The sequence below is a fragment of the Carassius gibelio genome, chromosome A11 (genome assembly GCF_023724105.1).
Source record: "Carassius gibelio isolate Cgi1373 ecotype wild population from Czech Republic chromosome A11, carGib1.2-hapl.c, whole genome shotgun sequence".
Taxonomy (NCBI): domain Eukaryota; kingdom Metazoa; phylum Chordata; class Actinopteri; order Cypriniformes; family Cyprinidae; genus Carassius; species Carassius gibelio.
Window position 1 is genome coordinate 7,036,385 of NC_068381.1, and position 15,861 is coordinate 7,052,245.

Below are 15,861 nucleotides of genomic sequence, written 5' to 3' on the forward strand. Positions count from 1 at the left end.
GCACTGGTGCTATCTGAGAGTACTACATTCATATCACTTACTGAAAGGATTATAAAACTAGCCAAAGGAACCATCTTTAAAGACATGTGTGGGAGAACTCCTGACGCACACACACACACACACACACACACACACATGTATATATATATATATATATATATATATATATATATATATAAACGTGATACCTCTCAAAATATCTCAGCTTGAGAAAAGAAAAGCCTTGTGTCAATGTCATGCTGACCCCTAATATAAAGACTATGATAATTTAAAATCGGAATTTTCTCTTGGACAATTCATCCTCTACACCATACTGCCCTCATCTGTATGCACTGTGAAATCAGATTAAGGCTTAAAGGAATATTCCTATTTGTATTGACACCCTTTCACATTTTTAAATGGTCCCCAAAGTACATACACTGTCACAAAAACAAAAAAGTCTGAATTTTCTAAAGCACACACACACACACACACACACAAAGAAAACACAAAGTTTAATTTGTGTAAAAAAAAAAAAAAAAAAAAAAAAAACAAGAACAGCAGATCGATTAAAATTATAACCCAGTAGCATCAACAGAGTATGGGCCATGTCATAATCCTGACTCTATACTTTTTCGAAAGAAGAGAAGAATGTGGTTAAGTATATGTCCCCATTGTGTATGCAGTATGAATAAATACTGCAGCTTAACAGCTGCTTAATTCGCTAAAAACTGTGTATAAAATTTGATTTGCTTAATTAAAAGATGGAAATGACAATCTGTGAACAGAGATGAGCTCTCGTGCCTCCGTTGGTTAAAAAAAAAAAATATTCCATTCAGCATTGAGTGTTGTCAGGATTATGGACCTGTCTGTGTGTGTTTTTGCTCTGTGACAAAGTTAACTGTTAATTTGATTTCAGGTGTGTCTCCTTAGTTACTCATCATCCTGTGTTTAAAATCCCCAGTTTATTCAGTCTTCCTTTGTGGGGTCTGCCAGCTCAGTTCATGTGTCATTCCGTGTTCCCTGTGTGGATATAACCTGTTTGTTGTATTCATTAGATTATATTGAGATAGAAGACCCGAGCTAACATTTACGCCCATTTGTCTCCCTTCCATTTGTTTTCAGGCTTTTCTGAGTTCTGAGTCGGATGTTCTCATTATAATGGTATGGGTGTGACAGTCTCAGTCAAAGTTATTAATATTCTGCATTGTAGTTTGACCTGCTCGCGCTGTGCGCTGAAGAAATATCACCGTAGTACTACAATGAAGCACTTGACTCAAAACCAAATTGTGGATTAATGCGTATTGGAGATGAAAACCGTTTAAAACGATTCAGTTCGATTTGGTGAACTGGTTCAAAAAGATCCGGTTACATCGAATGATTCGTTCACGAACCGGATATGACAAACTGCTTCGTTTTAAACTTTCTTACAACAGACACGGAAGAGAAGACAATGCTGAATAAAGTCATAGTTTTTGCTATTTTTGGACCAAAATGTATTTCCGATGCTTCAAAAAACTCTATCTGACCCTCTGATGTCACATGGACTACTTTGATGATCTTATTCTTACCTTTCTGGACATGGACAGTATACCGTACACACAGCTTCAATGGACGGACTTAGCTCTTGGACTAAATCTAAAATATCTTAAACTGTGTTCCAAAAATAAGTGGATGTCTTACAGGTTTGGAACAACATGAGGGTAAGTTATTAATGACATAATTTTGCAAATTGGTCGAACTAACCCTTTAATGCGTGCGTCTCGATAGAGGAGAGAGAAGAAAGAAAGAAAGAAAAAAAACATTCTTGCTGGAGGTTCCCACATAGCAAACGGACTTGGCCCATATGTGGCCTCAAGGTCGCACTGCTGGCCTCCTGAAAACAATGGCATGCACCCTTTCAGCCAGAGCTGGATCTGGGTCACGTGTGGAAATTACGGCAAGGCGGGGATCCAGCAAACAACATGAGGGCCAATTGTTGGTCGGAGGAGTGTGGCCCAGATCAGTCCAGTGATATGTGGCCCAAATCAGGCTAAGATTTAGCAGCATATTATGTGACCCATGATAAACAAGATAAATACAAGATTGCATGATAATGGTTAAATGATCACATACATTTTAATGAAGTGTAGTATTGTTAAATGTAGTCTTTAAAACGGCAAGTCAAAACAGAATGCTACTTTATAATTTCAAAATTAAGCAAATCAGTCAAGTGCATTAAACTACTTAATTATTATTTTATAAAATTGTATATTATTATTCTTGGTACAAATAATCTTAGAAACCTTACATGAAAAGAAATAGAGAGAGATAGTATTTAAACGTTACCATGTGATATTATTTGGTTTACTATGGGACACACACTGATCTATAATAGAGAGTGGGGGCACACCATTTTTATTAGTATGCTGTCATGCACAAGCATCAAATGAAATAATCATGAAAGTATTTTATTTTTATTTAAATCCTATATCCATATGAGGAACAGATCCCTTCAAACGGCATTCATTGGTGATATGTATATCCTTCCTCTGTAGCTATAGTAACCATTTAAAAATGTGTCGTTAAGAAGTTTTACAACAAGTTTTACGGCAGCGATTTCAAATGCTCATTGGCTCTCGTCGGTTTCGTCAGAGATTGTGACATGTCGTGTTTCCGGTGATGCGTGTTTTGAATTAGAAACGCGCGCCTTGATGGATTGGATCGGGATAGTATTTTCAGTGATTAACAACTTAAATTATGCCCTGCTCCTCGTATTACTATTATATTCTGCCAGAGTGGATTGCAACTGCAATGCATCGTCATTTGGACTACTTTGGTACTGCTCTATGACATATCTGTAATAAATTCTTATGATTAAGTTACATGTGTTTATCTGTTAAAGGGGGGGTGAAATGCTATTTCATGCATACTGAGTTTTTTACACTGTTAAAGAGTTGGATTCCCATGCTAAACATGGACAAAGTTTCAAAAATTAAGTTGTACGTTTGAAGGAGTATTTTTGTTCCCAAAAAACTCCTTCCGGTTTGTCACAAGTTTCGGAAAGCTTTTTTCGAGTATGGCTCTGTGTGACGTTAGATGGAGCGGAATTTCCTTATATGGGTCCTGAGGGCACTTCTGCCGGAAGAGCGCGCGCTCCCGTATAGCAGAGCACTGAGAGCACAACAGACTTCACTGATCAGAGCGAGAGCGTCGCGAAATGTCACAAAAGAAGTGTGTTTTTGGTTGTCAGGGCAAGACAACCCTGCACAGATTACCAAAAAAAAAAAAAAAAAAGCATTAAGGGACCAGTGGATGGAGTTTATTTCTACAGAGCATCAACGGAGTTGTGCAAGTGTTTTTGTTTGTTCCCTGCATTTCGAAGATGCTTGTTCACAAGGCCCAGTTTGACGACGGATTTGCGTATCGTTTATTTCTTAAGGATGATGCAATCCCAAGGAAAAAGGGTCACGATCGTGTGTTGGAACCACAGGCGGTGAGTAAAACTGCTTCAAATATCTCTGCCTCCTTGTTATATAAGAGAATCTTAAAGGGGGGGTGAAATGCTCGTTTTCACTCAATATCCTGTAAATCTTGAGTACCTATAGAGTAGTACTGCATCCTTCATAACTCCAAAAAGTCTTTAGTTTTATTATATTCATAAGAGAAAGATAGTCTGTACCGATTTTTCCCGGAAAAACACGACCGGCTGGAGGTGTGACGTGTGGGCGGAGCTAAAGAATCACAAGCGCGAAAAGGCTTTTGCGTTGAGAGCATGTGGAAGCTGTGACATTACCGTGAGGGAAAAACCATCATCCATAACAAACCATGGCTAACAGTCAGATTCAGCCGTTTATTTATGATCCAGAATCAGATCCAGAGGCTGAAACTGAACGAAAGCAGCAGCAGCAACGACTCGCTCCGAGCGGGAATCGAACCCGGGTCTCCGGCATGGGAGGGACGCACTAACAAGGAGGCAGAGATATTTTAAGCAGTTTTACTCACCGCCTGCGGTTCCAACACACGATCGTGACCCTTTTTCGTTGGGATTGCATCATCCTTAAGAAATAAACGATACGCAAATCCGTCGTCAAACTGGGCCTTGTTTGTAAAACAAATGCAGGGAACAAACAAAAACACTTGCACAACTCAGTTGATGCTCTGTAAAAATAAACTCCATCCACTGGTCCCTTAATGCTGTTTTTTTGGTAATCTGTGCAGGGTTGTCTTGCCCTGGCAACCAAAAACACACTTCTTTTGTGACTTTTCGCGACGCTCTCGCTCTGATCAGTGAATCGCTCTGATCAGTGAAATGTCTGTGCTCAGCCTCGCTATACGGGAGCGCGCGCTCTTCCGGCAGAAGTGCCCTAGGACCCATATGAGGAAATTCCGCTCCATCTAATGTCACACAGAGCCATACTCGAAAAAAAATTTTTCCGAAACTTGTAACAAACCGGAAGGAGTAAACTTTGTCCATGTTTAGCATGGGAATCCAACTTTTTAACAGTGTAAAAAAAACTCAGTATGCATGAAATAGCATTTCACCGCCCCCTTAAATGGGGAGTCATCTCATTTATCACCAGTAAAATATGGAGTGCCGCAAGGATCTGTCCTAGGTCCTCTTCTATTTTCAATATACATGTTACCACTTCATAATATTATTAGAAAATACGGGATTAGTTTCCACTCTTATGTTGATGATACTCAACTATATATCTCAACGAGACAAGTTGAAATTTCAAAATTGTCTAAGCTAACAGAGTGTGCTAAAAATGTAATTGATTGGATGACCAATAATTTTCTCCTATTAAATTCGGATAAGAGATATTATTTATTGTATCAAAAAAAAAAAAAAAAAAAAAAAAACAGTACACAGAATCTCGTAGATTACAGTTTGCCACTATATGGAAGTACTGTTATTTCCTCTACAGTCAAAAATCTGGGTGTTATATTAGATAGCAACTTGTCTTTTTAAAACTCTGGAATAGTCTTCCTGATAATGTTCAGGGTTTAGAGAAACTGTTTAAATCTAGATTAAAAACACATCTCTTTCGCCAAGCATTCAAATAATTTTGGACTGCAGTTATATCGGATCAAATGCACATTATTATTCTTTAGCTTGGGTTAAACTAATTAATTTTACTTGGTTGGAACAACAGCTATGCTAATTCTGTCTCTATTTTTTTCTCTGATTTACCACAGGATACTAGGATTTACACAAGCTTCAGTCTGGATCCAGAACACCTGAGAAGAGATGTCACCCCCTTGGAGGACCTCAGATGATGCTAACCCGGAAACATACAGAGCTACCAAATTTTAATATAAGTGTCATTGCATCATATAATAATTGCTGTTAATAGTGTTCATCGTCTGTTTGACTATGTCTTTAATAGATTTTTCAGAAAATCTCTGCCATATGCACATGTAGCATGGTCACATGAGTACATGGAACAATGGATACTAAACAATAATTAATTTAACCCCTTAACTGTCACCCCCATTTTTTAAATAAGCATTAAAGTGCAATATCCAAACTTACATTGCTGTAATTTATGAACATTTTGGAATAGAAACGTAAGGTTGGTCTCCTTTTAAAGATGAAAGAAAATTATGTATCAAATTAAAGTGTCAAAAAGTTATAGAAGTTTAAATGTACTGTATATAATATGCGCTATTAATTTTGTTTTATTATAAATATTTTACATAACAGGTTTTACTCTAAAATTGTTATAAAATTAAAGCTTTGTGTCTAAATAAGTTGTTACAAATGTGAAGTTGTTATGAAAAAAATTGAAGTTCCTGTGAGATTTTATTTAGGGCGTCATACCACACACAGCCACTGAGATTCATCAAAACTATTTTGAATTTTGCTTAATTTTTCTCTAGATTTCTCTGTGAATATGACTTCGATCTCAAAATTACCACCAAATATGAAATCCTGACACTCAGACCTTTCCAATGATATGTTTGTTGCCAAGATTATATAATGTTTTGGTTCTAGAAAACCGTAATGCATTATGTTTTATGACACGGCATAAAACATGTTTTGTACACGGCAGTCATCCATAAGGGGCTGTTGTGCTGTTTTGTCTTGATTTTATTAAAGTCTTATTTGATTGTCCGTCGGTTCTTGCCTCCTCCTTCCCACGAATGAACTGCATTACAACATGTATAATATAGACAAATGTGTATGATAACAAATCATGGGAAAAATAAATCAAGATCCAGATTAAATGTAGCATGTACTATGAACCATTCAATATCACCTCTTTTACTTTGTTTAAACCATATTTTAAAAACACGTAAAGACTTATTCCAAATACACTGGTCCACAATAAGCTTTTGACCTGCATCACCCATTATAGTATTCCTATATTTATCAATGTTTCCTAGTAACATATTACCCCAGAATAATCACTTTCATGAGCTCTTAATTGTACTACTTGCTTTCAGCATTCATGAAATGTTTCTAGAGCACCAGATCGGCATATTAAAATGACTCCTGTCTGGAATAATGACTGCAGACAATTCCGCTTTGCCAACAGTAAATTAAAGTTAAAATACAATATCAAAACTAATATTTGGCTAAATATCTAAGTCTCATGGAGAGGAACTTCAAGCACTGATGCAAAAGTAGTTATGTGAGAAGTCAAATTATACCAAAAACTTCAAAATCAAGCAGTTTTTATTTAAGGTGGTGACATTTTTGAAAGATTTTCCATCTCTTTCCCCACTGTTTGAGCAGACAGAAAAAATATGCCATAAAGCGCTGAATGGCCAGAAAAAAAAAGGACCTCCCCCCACAAACACACACACACACACACACACACACACACACACACACACACACACACACACACACACACCTATCTTTGGTAAGTGTTATGCAAAAATTCCCATGACCATATGCCTAACTATAATCAACCATTTCCTTGACCACATCCCTGATATTGGTCACATCCCCGACCATTCCCTTCGCTGCTCCCTTGTCCTCTTCCCTGGCCAATTTCACTTCCCTGGCTGTTACTGCTTCCCAGACCCTGGCCACTACTCTGGACATTGCCACATCCCACACCCTGGCTGCTTTCTAGGCAAGGCCTGCTTCCCTGGCCGTTTCCCAGGCCAAGAATGCTTCTCAGACCACTTCCCATACCGCTTCCTTGGCCGCTTCCCTGGCCAACAAAGCTTGCTTGGCCCATTGCCATAGTACTTCCCTGGCCAAGACTGCTTCCTTGGCTAACAATGCTTTCATGGCCCTGGCTGATCCCCTGGCCCACAACGCTTGCCTGGACCTGGCCACTTGCCATTCCGCTTCCCTGGCCACGTCCCAAACCACTTCCCTGGTCCTGTTCCCTTCCCTGGCCCACAACGTTTCCCTTGCCACTTTCCATACCGTTTTCCTGCTCATTGCCACTTCCTTGGCACACAATGCCTCCCATATTTCCCTGGCCATTTCCCAGGCCAAGAATGCTTCTCAGACCGCCTCCCATACCACTTCCCTGGCCCTGGCTGCTTCCCTGGCCAACAATGCTTGCCTGGCCCTGGCCACGTCCCATACCACTTGCCTGGCCTTGGCCGCTTCCCACACCACTTCCCTGGCCAACAACGCTTGCCAGGACCTGGTTACTTCCTTGGCCAAGACAACTTTCCATAGTATTTCCATGGCCAACAATGCTTCCCAGGCCCCAGCCACATTCCATAGTACTTCCCTGGCCAACAATGCTTTCCATACCACTTCCCTGGCCATGGCTGCTTCCCATAGTATTTGTTTGGCCAACAATGCTTGCCTGGCTACTTCCCATACCGCTTCCCTGGCCACTTCCCTGGCCAGCAATGCCTGCCTGGCCGCTTGCCATAGTATTTCCCTGGCCAACAATGCTTGCCTGGCTGCTTGCCATAGTATTTCCCTGGCCAACAATGCTTCCTTGGACGCTTCCCTGGCCCTGGCCGCTTCCTATACCGCTTCCCTGGCCCTGGACGCTTTCCATAGTACTTTCCTTGCCAACAATGCCTGCCTGGCCCTGGCCACTTCCCTGGCCAACACTGCTTCCCAGGCCAACAATGCTTCCCATACCACATCCCTGTCCCAGGCCGCTTCCCACAATATTTCCCTGGCTAACAATGCTTGCCTGTCCCTGGCCACTTTCCACAGTATTTCCTTGGTCAACAATGCTTGCCTGGCTGCTTGTCATAGTATTTCCCTGGCCAGCAATGCTTCCCTGGCCCTGGCCGCTTCCCATACAACTTTCCTGGCCATGGCCACTTCCCATACCACTTCCCTGGCCAACAATGCTTGCCTGGCCGCTTGCCACAGTATTTCCCTGGCCAGCAATGCTTCCCTGGCCCTGGCCACTTCCTATACCACTTCCCAGGCCCTGGCCGCTTCCTATACCACTTCCCTGGCCCTGGCCGCTTTCCATAGTATTTCCATGGCCAACAATGATTCCCAGGCCCTGGCCGCTTCCCATACCACGTCCCTGGGCAACAATGCTTGCCTGGCCCTGGCCATTTGCCGTAGTATTTCCCTGGCCAACAATGCTTGCCTGGCCGCTTGCCATAGTATTTTCCTGGCCAGCAATGCTTCCCTGGTCGCTTCCTACACCGCTTCCCTGGCCCTGGCCACTTCCCTGGCCAACACCGCTTCCCAGGCCAACAATGCTTCCCATACCGCTTCCATGGCCCTGACCACTTTCCATAGTATTTCCCTGGCCAGCAATGCTTGCCTGGCCCTGGCCGATTGCCATCGTATTTCCCTGGCCAGCAATGCTTCCCTGGCCACTTCCCATACCACGTCCCTGGCCAACAATGCTTGCCTGGCCATTTGCCGTAGTATTTCCCTGGGAAACAATGCTTGCCTGGCCGTTTGCCGTAGTATTTCCCTGGGAAACAATGCTTGCCTGGCCGCTTGCCACAGTATTTCCCTGGCCAACAATGCTTGCCTGGCCCTGGCCGCTTCCCATACCGCTTCCCTGGCCCTGGCTGCTTCCCATACCGCTTCCCTGGCCGCTTCCCTGGCCCTGGCCGCTTCCCATAGTACTTTCCAGGCCAACACTGCTTTCCTGGCCTTGGCCTCTTCCCACAATATTTACCTGGCCAACAATGCTTGCCTGGCCCCTTTCCATAGTTTTTCCCTCGCCAGCAATGCTTGCCTGGCCCTGGCCGATTGCCATAGTATTTCCCTGGCCAGCAATGCTTCCCTGGCCCTGGCCGCTTTCCATACCACTTCCCTGGCCGTGGCCACTTCCCATACCACTTCCCTGGCCAACAATGCTTGCCTGGCCGTTTGCCGTAGTATTTCCCTGGCCAGCAATGCTTGCCTGGCCCTGGCCGATTGCCATAGTATTTCCCTGGCCAGCAATGCTTCCCTGGCCCTGGCCGCTTTCCATACCACTTCCCTGGCCGTGGCCACTTCCCATACCACTTCCCTGGCCAACAATGCTTGCCTGGCCGTTTGCCGTAGTATTTCCCTGGCCAACAATGCTTGCCTGGCCGCTTGCCACAGTATTTCCCTGGCCAGCAATGCTTCCCTGGCCCTGGCCGCTTCCTATACCACTTCCCAGGTCCTGGCCGCTTCCTATACCGCTTCCCAGGCCCTGGCCGCTTTCCATAGTACTTTCCTTGCCAACAATGCTTGCCTGGCCCTGGCCACTTCCCATACCGCTTCCCTGGCCCTGGCCGCTTCCCATACCGCTTCCCTGGCCCTGGCCGCTTTCCATAGTACTTTCCTTGCCAACAATGCTTTCCTGGCCTTGGCCGCTTCCCACAATATTTCCGTGGCCAACAATCCTTGCCTGGCCCCTTTCCATAGTATTTCCATGGCCAACAATGATTCCCAGGCCCTGTCCGCTTCCCTGGCCACTTTCCATAGTATTTCCCTGGCTAGCAATGTTTCCCTGGCCCTGGCCACTTCCCATACCACTTCCCTGGCCCTGGCCGCTTCCCATACCACGTCCCTGGCCAACAATGCTTGCCTGGCTGCTTGCCATAGCATTTTCCTGGCCAGCAATGCTTCCCTGGCCGCTTCCCTGGCCACTTCCCTGGCCAACACCGCTTCCCAGGCCAACAATGCTTCCCATACCGCTTCCCTGGCCCTGGCCACTTTCCACAGTATTTCCCTGGCCAACAATGCTTGCCTGGCTGCTTGTCATAGTATTTCCCTGGCCAGCAATGCTTGCCTGGCCCTGGCCGATTGCCATAGTATTTCCCTGGCCAACAATGCTTCCCTGGCCCTGGCCGCTTCCCATACCACTTCCCTGGCCAACAATGCTTGCCTGGCCGTTTGCCGTAGTATTTCCCTGGCCAGCAATGCTTGCCTGGCCCTGGCCGATTGCCATCGTATTTCCCTGGCCAGCAATGCTTCCCTGGCCGCTTCCCATACCACTTCCCTGGCCGTGGCCACTTCCCATACCACGTCCCTGGCCAACAATGCTTTCCTGGCCCTGGCCATTTGCCGTAGTATTTCCCTGGCCAACAATGCTTCCCCGGCCGCTTCCTACACCGCTTCCCTGGCCCTGGCCACTTCCCTGGCCAACACCGCTTCCCAGGCCAACAATGCTTCCCATACCGCTTCCCTGGCCCTGACCACTTTCCACAGTATTTCCCTGGCCAACAATGCTTGCCTGGCTGCTTGTCATAGTATTTCCCTGGCCAGCAATGCTTGCCTGGCCCTGGCCGATTGCCATCGTATTTCCCTGGCCAGCAATGCTTCCCTGGCCCTGGCCACTTCCCATACCACGTCCCTGGCCAACAATGCTTGCCTGGCCGTTTGCCGTAGTATTTCCCTGGCCAACAATGCTTGCCTGGCCTTGGCCGCTTCTCACAATATTTCCCTGGCCAACAATGCTTGCCTGGCCCTGGCCGCTTCCCATACCGCTTCCCTGGCCCTGGCCGCTTCCCATAGTACTTTCCAGGCCAACACTGCTTTCCTGGCCTTGGCCGCTTCCCACAATATTTACCTGGCCAACAATGCTTGCCTGGCCCCTTTCCATAGTATTTCCCTGGCTAGCAATGCTTCCCCGGCCCTGGCCACTTCCCTGGCCAACACCACTTCCCAGGCCAACACCGCTTCCCATACCGCTTCCTTGGCCCAGGCCGCTTCCCACAATACTTCCCTGGCCAACAATGCTTGCCTGGCCCTGGCCACTTTCCATAGTATTTCCCTGGCCAACAATGCTTGCCTGGCTGCTTGTCATAGTATTTCCCTGGCCAGCAATGCTTGCCTGGCCCTGGCCGATTGCCATTGTATTTCCCTGGCCAGCAATGCTTCCCTGGCCCTGGCCGCTTCCCATACCACTTCCCTGGCTGTGGCCACTTCCCATACCACTTTCCTGGCCAACAATGCTTGCTTGGCCGTTTGCCGTAGTATTTCCCTGGCCAACAATGCTTGCCTGGCCGCTTGCCACAGTATTTCCCTGGCCAGCAATGCTTCCCTGGCCCTGGCCGCTTCCTATACCACTTCCCAGGCCCTGGCCGCTTCCTATACCACTTCCCTGGCCCTGGCCGCTTTCCATAGTACTTTCCATGCCAACAATGCTTGCCTGGCCCTGGCCACTTCCCATACCGCTTCCCTGGCCCTGGTGGCTTCCCTGGCCGCTTCCCATAGTACTTTCCAGGCCAACAATGCTTTCCTGGCCTTGGCCGCTTCCCACAATATTTCCCTGGCCAACAATCCTTGCCTGGCCCCTTTCCATAGTATTTCTATGGCCAACAATGATTCCCAGGACCTGTCCGCTTCCCTGGCCACTTTCCATAGTATTTCCCTGGCTAGCAATGTTTCCCTGGCCACTTCCCATACCACTTCCCTGGCCGCTTCCCATACCACTTCCCTGGCCGCTTCCCATACCACGTCCCTGGCCAACAATGCTTGCCTGGCCGATTGCCATCATATTTCCTTGGCCAACAATGCTTGCCTGGCCACTTGCCATAGTATTTTCCTGGCCAGCAATGCTTCCCTGGCCGTTTCCTACACCGCTTCCCTGGCCCTGGCCACTTCCCTGGCCAACACCGCTTCCCAGGCCAACAATGCTTCCCTGGCCCTGACCACTTTCCACAGTATTTCCCTGGCCAACAATGCTTGCCTGGCTGCTTGTCATAATATTTCCCTGGCCAGCAATGCTTGCCTGGCCCTGGCCGATTGCCATTGTATTTCCCTGGCCAGCAATGCTTCCCTGGCCCTGGCCGCTTCCCATACCACTTCCCTGGCTGTGGCCACTTCCCATACCACTTTCCTGGCCAACAATGCTTGCCTGGCCGTTTGCCGTAGTATTTCCCTGGCTAACAATGCTTGCCTGGCCGCTTGCCACAGTATTTCCCTGGCCAGCAATGCTTCCCTGGCCCTGGCCGCTTCCTATACCAATTCCCAGGCCCTGGCCGCTTCCTATACCACTTCCCAGGCCCTGGCCGCTTCCTATACCACTTCCCTGGCCGCTTTCCATAGTACTTTCCATGCCAACAATGCTTGCCTGGCCCTGGCCACTTCCCATACCGCTTCCCTGGCCCTGGCGGCTTCCCATACCGCTTCCCTGGCCGCTTCCCATACCGCTTTCCTGGCCTTGGCCGCTTCCCACAATATTTCCCTGGCCAACAATCCTTGCCTGGCCCCTTTCCATAGTATTTCTATGGCCAACAATGATTCCCAGGCCCTGTCTGCTTCCCTGGCCACTTTCCATAGTATTTCCCTGGCTAGCAATGTTTCCCTGGCCACTTCCCATACCACTTCCCTGGCCGCTTCCCATACTACGTCCCTGGCCAACAATGTTCGCTTGGCTGCTTGCCATAGCATTTTCCTGGCCAGCAATGCTTCCCTGGCCGCTTCCCTGGCCGCTTCCTATACCGCTTCCCTGGCCCTGGCCACTTCCCTGGCCAACACCGCTTCCCAGGCCAACAATGCTTCCCATACCGCTTCCCTGGCCCTGGCCACTTTCCACAGTATTTCCCTGGCCAGCAATGCTTCCCTGGCCCTGGCCGCTTCCCATACCACTTCCCTGGCCAACAATGCTTGCCTGGCCGTTTGCCGTAGTATTTCCCTGGCCAACAATGCTTGCCTGGCCGCTTGCCACAGTTTTTCCCTGACCAGCAATGCTTCCCTGGCCCTGGCCACTTCCTATACCACTTCCCAGGCCCTGGACGCTTCCTATAACACTTCCCTGGCCCTGGCCGCTTTCCACAGTATTTCCCTGGCCAACAATGCTTGCCTGGCCTTGGCCGCTTCCCATACCGCTTCCCTGGCCCTGGCCGCTTCCCTGACCCTGGCCGCTTCCCATAGTACTTTCCAGGCCAACAATGCTTCCCTGGCCCTGGCCGCTTCCCATACCACTTCCCAGGCCCTGGACGCTTCCTATACCACTTCCCTGGCCCTGGCCGCTTTCCACAATATTTCCCTGGCCAACAATGCTTGCCTGGCCCTGGCCGCTTCCCATACCGCTTCCCTGGCCCTGGCCGCTTCCCTGGCCCTGGCCGCTTCCCATAGTACTTTCCAGGCCAACAATGCTTGCCTGGCCCCTTTCCATGGTATTTCCATGGCCAACCATGATTCCCAGGCCCTGTCCGCTTCCCTGGCCCTGGCCACTTTCCATAGTATTTCCCTGGCTAGCAATGCTTCCCTGGCCCTGGCCACTTCCCATACCACTTCCCTGGCCCTGGCCGCTTCCCATACCACGTCCCTGGTCAACAATGCTTGCCTGGCCCTGGCCATTTGCCGTAGTATTTCCCTGGCCAACAATGCTTGCCTGGCCGCTTGCCATAGTATTTTCCTGGCCAGCAATGCTTCCCTGGCCGCTTCCCTGGCCCTGGCCGCTTCCTATACCGCTTCCCTGGCCCTGGACGCTTTCCATAGTACTTTCCTTGCCAACAATGCTTGCCTGGCCCTGGCCACTTCCCTGGCCAACACCGCTTCCCATACCGCTTCCTTGGCCCAGGCCGCTTCCCACAATATTTCCCTGGCCAACAATGCTTCCCTGGCCACTTCCTATACCACTTCCCAGGCCCTGGCCGCTTCCTATACCGCTTCCCTGGCCCTGGACGCTTTCCATAGTACTTTCCTTGCCAACAATGCTTGCCTGGCCCTGGCCACTTCCCTGGCCAACACCGCTTCCCATACCGCTTCCTTGGCCCAGGCCGCTTCCCACAGTATTTCCCTGGCCAGCAATGCTTCCCTGGACCTGGCCACTTTCCATACCACTTCCCTGGCCGCTTCCCACTCCGCTTCCCATGCCAATAACGCTTGCCTGGAATTGGCTGCTTTCTATATAATTTCCCTGACCAGCAATGCTTCCCAGGCCCTTGCCGCTTCCCAATCCACTTCCCTGGCCCTGGTCGCTTCCCACTCCGCTTCCCTGACCCTGGCCGCTTCCCACACCGCTTCCCTGGCCAACAATGCTTGCCTGGCCGCTTCCCACAATATTTCCCTGGCCAATAACACTTGCCTGGCCCTGGCCGCTTGCCATAGTATTTCCCTGGCCAGCAATGCTTCCCTGGCCCTGGCCGCTTGCCATACCACTTCCCTGGCCGCTTGCCACTCCGCTTCCCTGGCCCTGGCCGCTTGCCACTCCGCTTCCCTGGCCGCTTGCCACTCCGCTTCCCTGGCCGCTTGCCACTCCGCTTCCCTGGCCGCTTGCCACTCCGCTTCCCTGGCCAATAACACTTGCCTGGCCCTGGCCGCTTGCCATAGTATTTCCCTGGCCAGCAATGCTTCCCTGGCCAACAATGCCTGCCTGGCCCTGGCCGCTCGCCATACTATTTCCCTCGCCAGCAATGCTTCCCAGGCCCTGGCCACTTCCCATGCCGCTTCCCAGGCCCTGGCCACTTCCCATGCCGCTTCCCTGGCCCTGGCCGCTTGCCACTCCGCTTCCCTGGCCAACAATGCCTGCCTGGCCGATTGCCATAGTATTTCCCTGGCCAGCAATGCTTCCCTGGCCCTGGCCGCTTCCCACTCCGCTTCCCTGGCCCTGGCCGCTTCCCACTCCGCTTCCCTGGCCAGCAATGCTTCCCTGGCCGCTTCCCTGGCCCTGGCCGCTTCCCACACAGCTTCCCTGGCCAACAATGCTTGCCTGGCCTTGGCCACTTCCCACACCGCTTCCCTGGCCAACAATGCTTGCCTGGCCGCTTCCCACAATATTTCCCTGGCCAATAACACTTGCCTGGCCCTGGCCGCTTGCCATAGTATTTCCCTGGCCAGCAATGCTTCCCTGGCCGCTTCCCACAATATTTCCCTGGCCAATAACACTTGCCTGGCCCTGGCCGCTTGCCATAGTATTTCCCTGGCCAGCAATGCTTCCCTGGCCCTGGCCGCTTGCCATACCACTTCCCTGGCCGCTTGCCACTCCGCTTCCCTGGCCGTGGCCGCTTGCCACTCCGCTTCCCTGGCCCTGGCCGCTTGCCACTCCGCTTCCCTGGCCCTGGCCGCTTGCCACTCCGCTTCCCTGGCCCTGGCCGCTTGCCACTCCGCTTCCCTGGCCCTGGCCGCTTGCCACTCCGCTTCCCTGGACCTGGCCGCTTGCCACTCCGCTTCCCTGGCCAACAATGCTTGCCTGGCCTTGGCCGCTTCCCACAATATTTACCTGGCCAACAATGCCTACCTGGCCCTGGCCGCTTGCCACAGTATTTCCCTGGCCAGCAATGCCTGCCTGGCCCTGGCTGCTTGCCACAGTATTTCCCTGGCCAGCAATGTTTGCCAGGCCCTGGCCGCTGGCCATAGTATTTCCCTGGCCAGCAATGCTTGCCTGGCCGCTTCCCATAGTATTTCCCTGGCCAGCAATGCTTCCCTGGCCCTGGCCGCTTGCCATACCACTTCCCTGGCCGCTTCCCTGGAACTGGCTGCTTTCTATATCATTTCCCTGACCAGCAATGCTTCCCAGGCCCTGGCCGCTTCCCACTCCGCTTCCCACTCCGCTTCCCTGGCCAGCA

At 49.6% G+C, this 15,861-nt stretch overlaps 1 protein-coding gene across 1 annotated transcript; it reads right to left on the reverse strand.

Moving 5' to 3' along the window:
• Positions 1 to 6,227: 6,227 nt before the first annotated feature.
• Positions 6,228 to 15,692, reverse strand: LOC128022816 (fibroin heavy chain-like). The gene has a single exon (XM_052610601.1). It carries the CDS (start codon positions 15,690 to 15,692, stop codon positions 6,879 to 6,881), a length of 8,814 nt encoding a protein of 2,937 aa, XP_052466561.1. The 3' UTR covers positions 6,228 to 6,878.
• Between the last annotated feature and the right edge of the window lie 169 nt (positions 15,693 to 15,861).

Bases quoted from the DNA above. Each gene is read 5' to 3' on its own strand.
- LOC128022816 (XM_052610601.1), bottom strand. From the start codon at position 15,692: ATGGGAAGCGGCCAGGCAAGCATTGCTGGCCAGGGAAATACTATGGCC.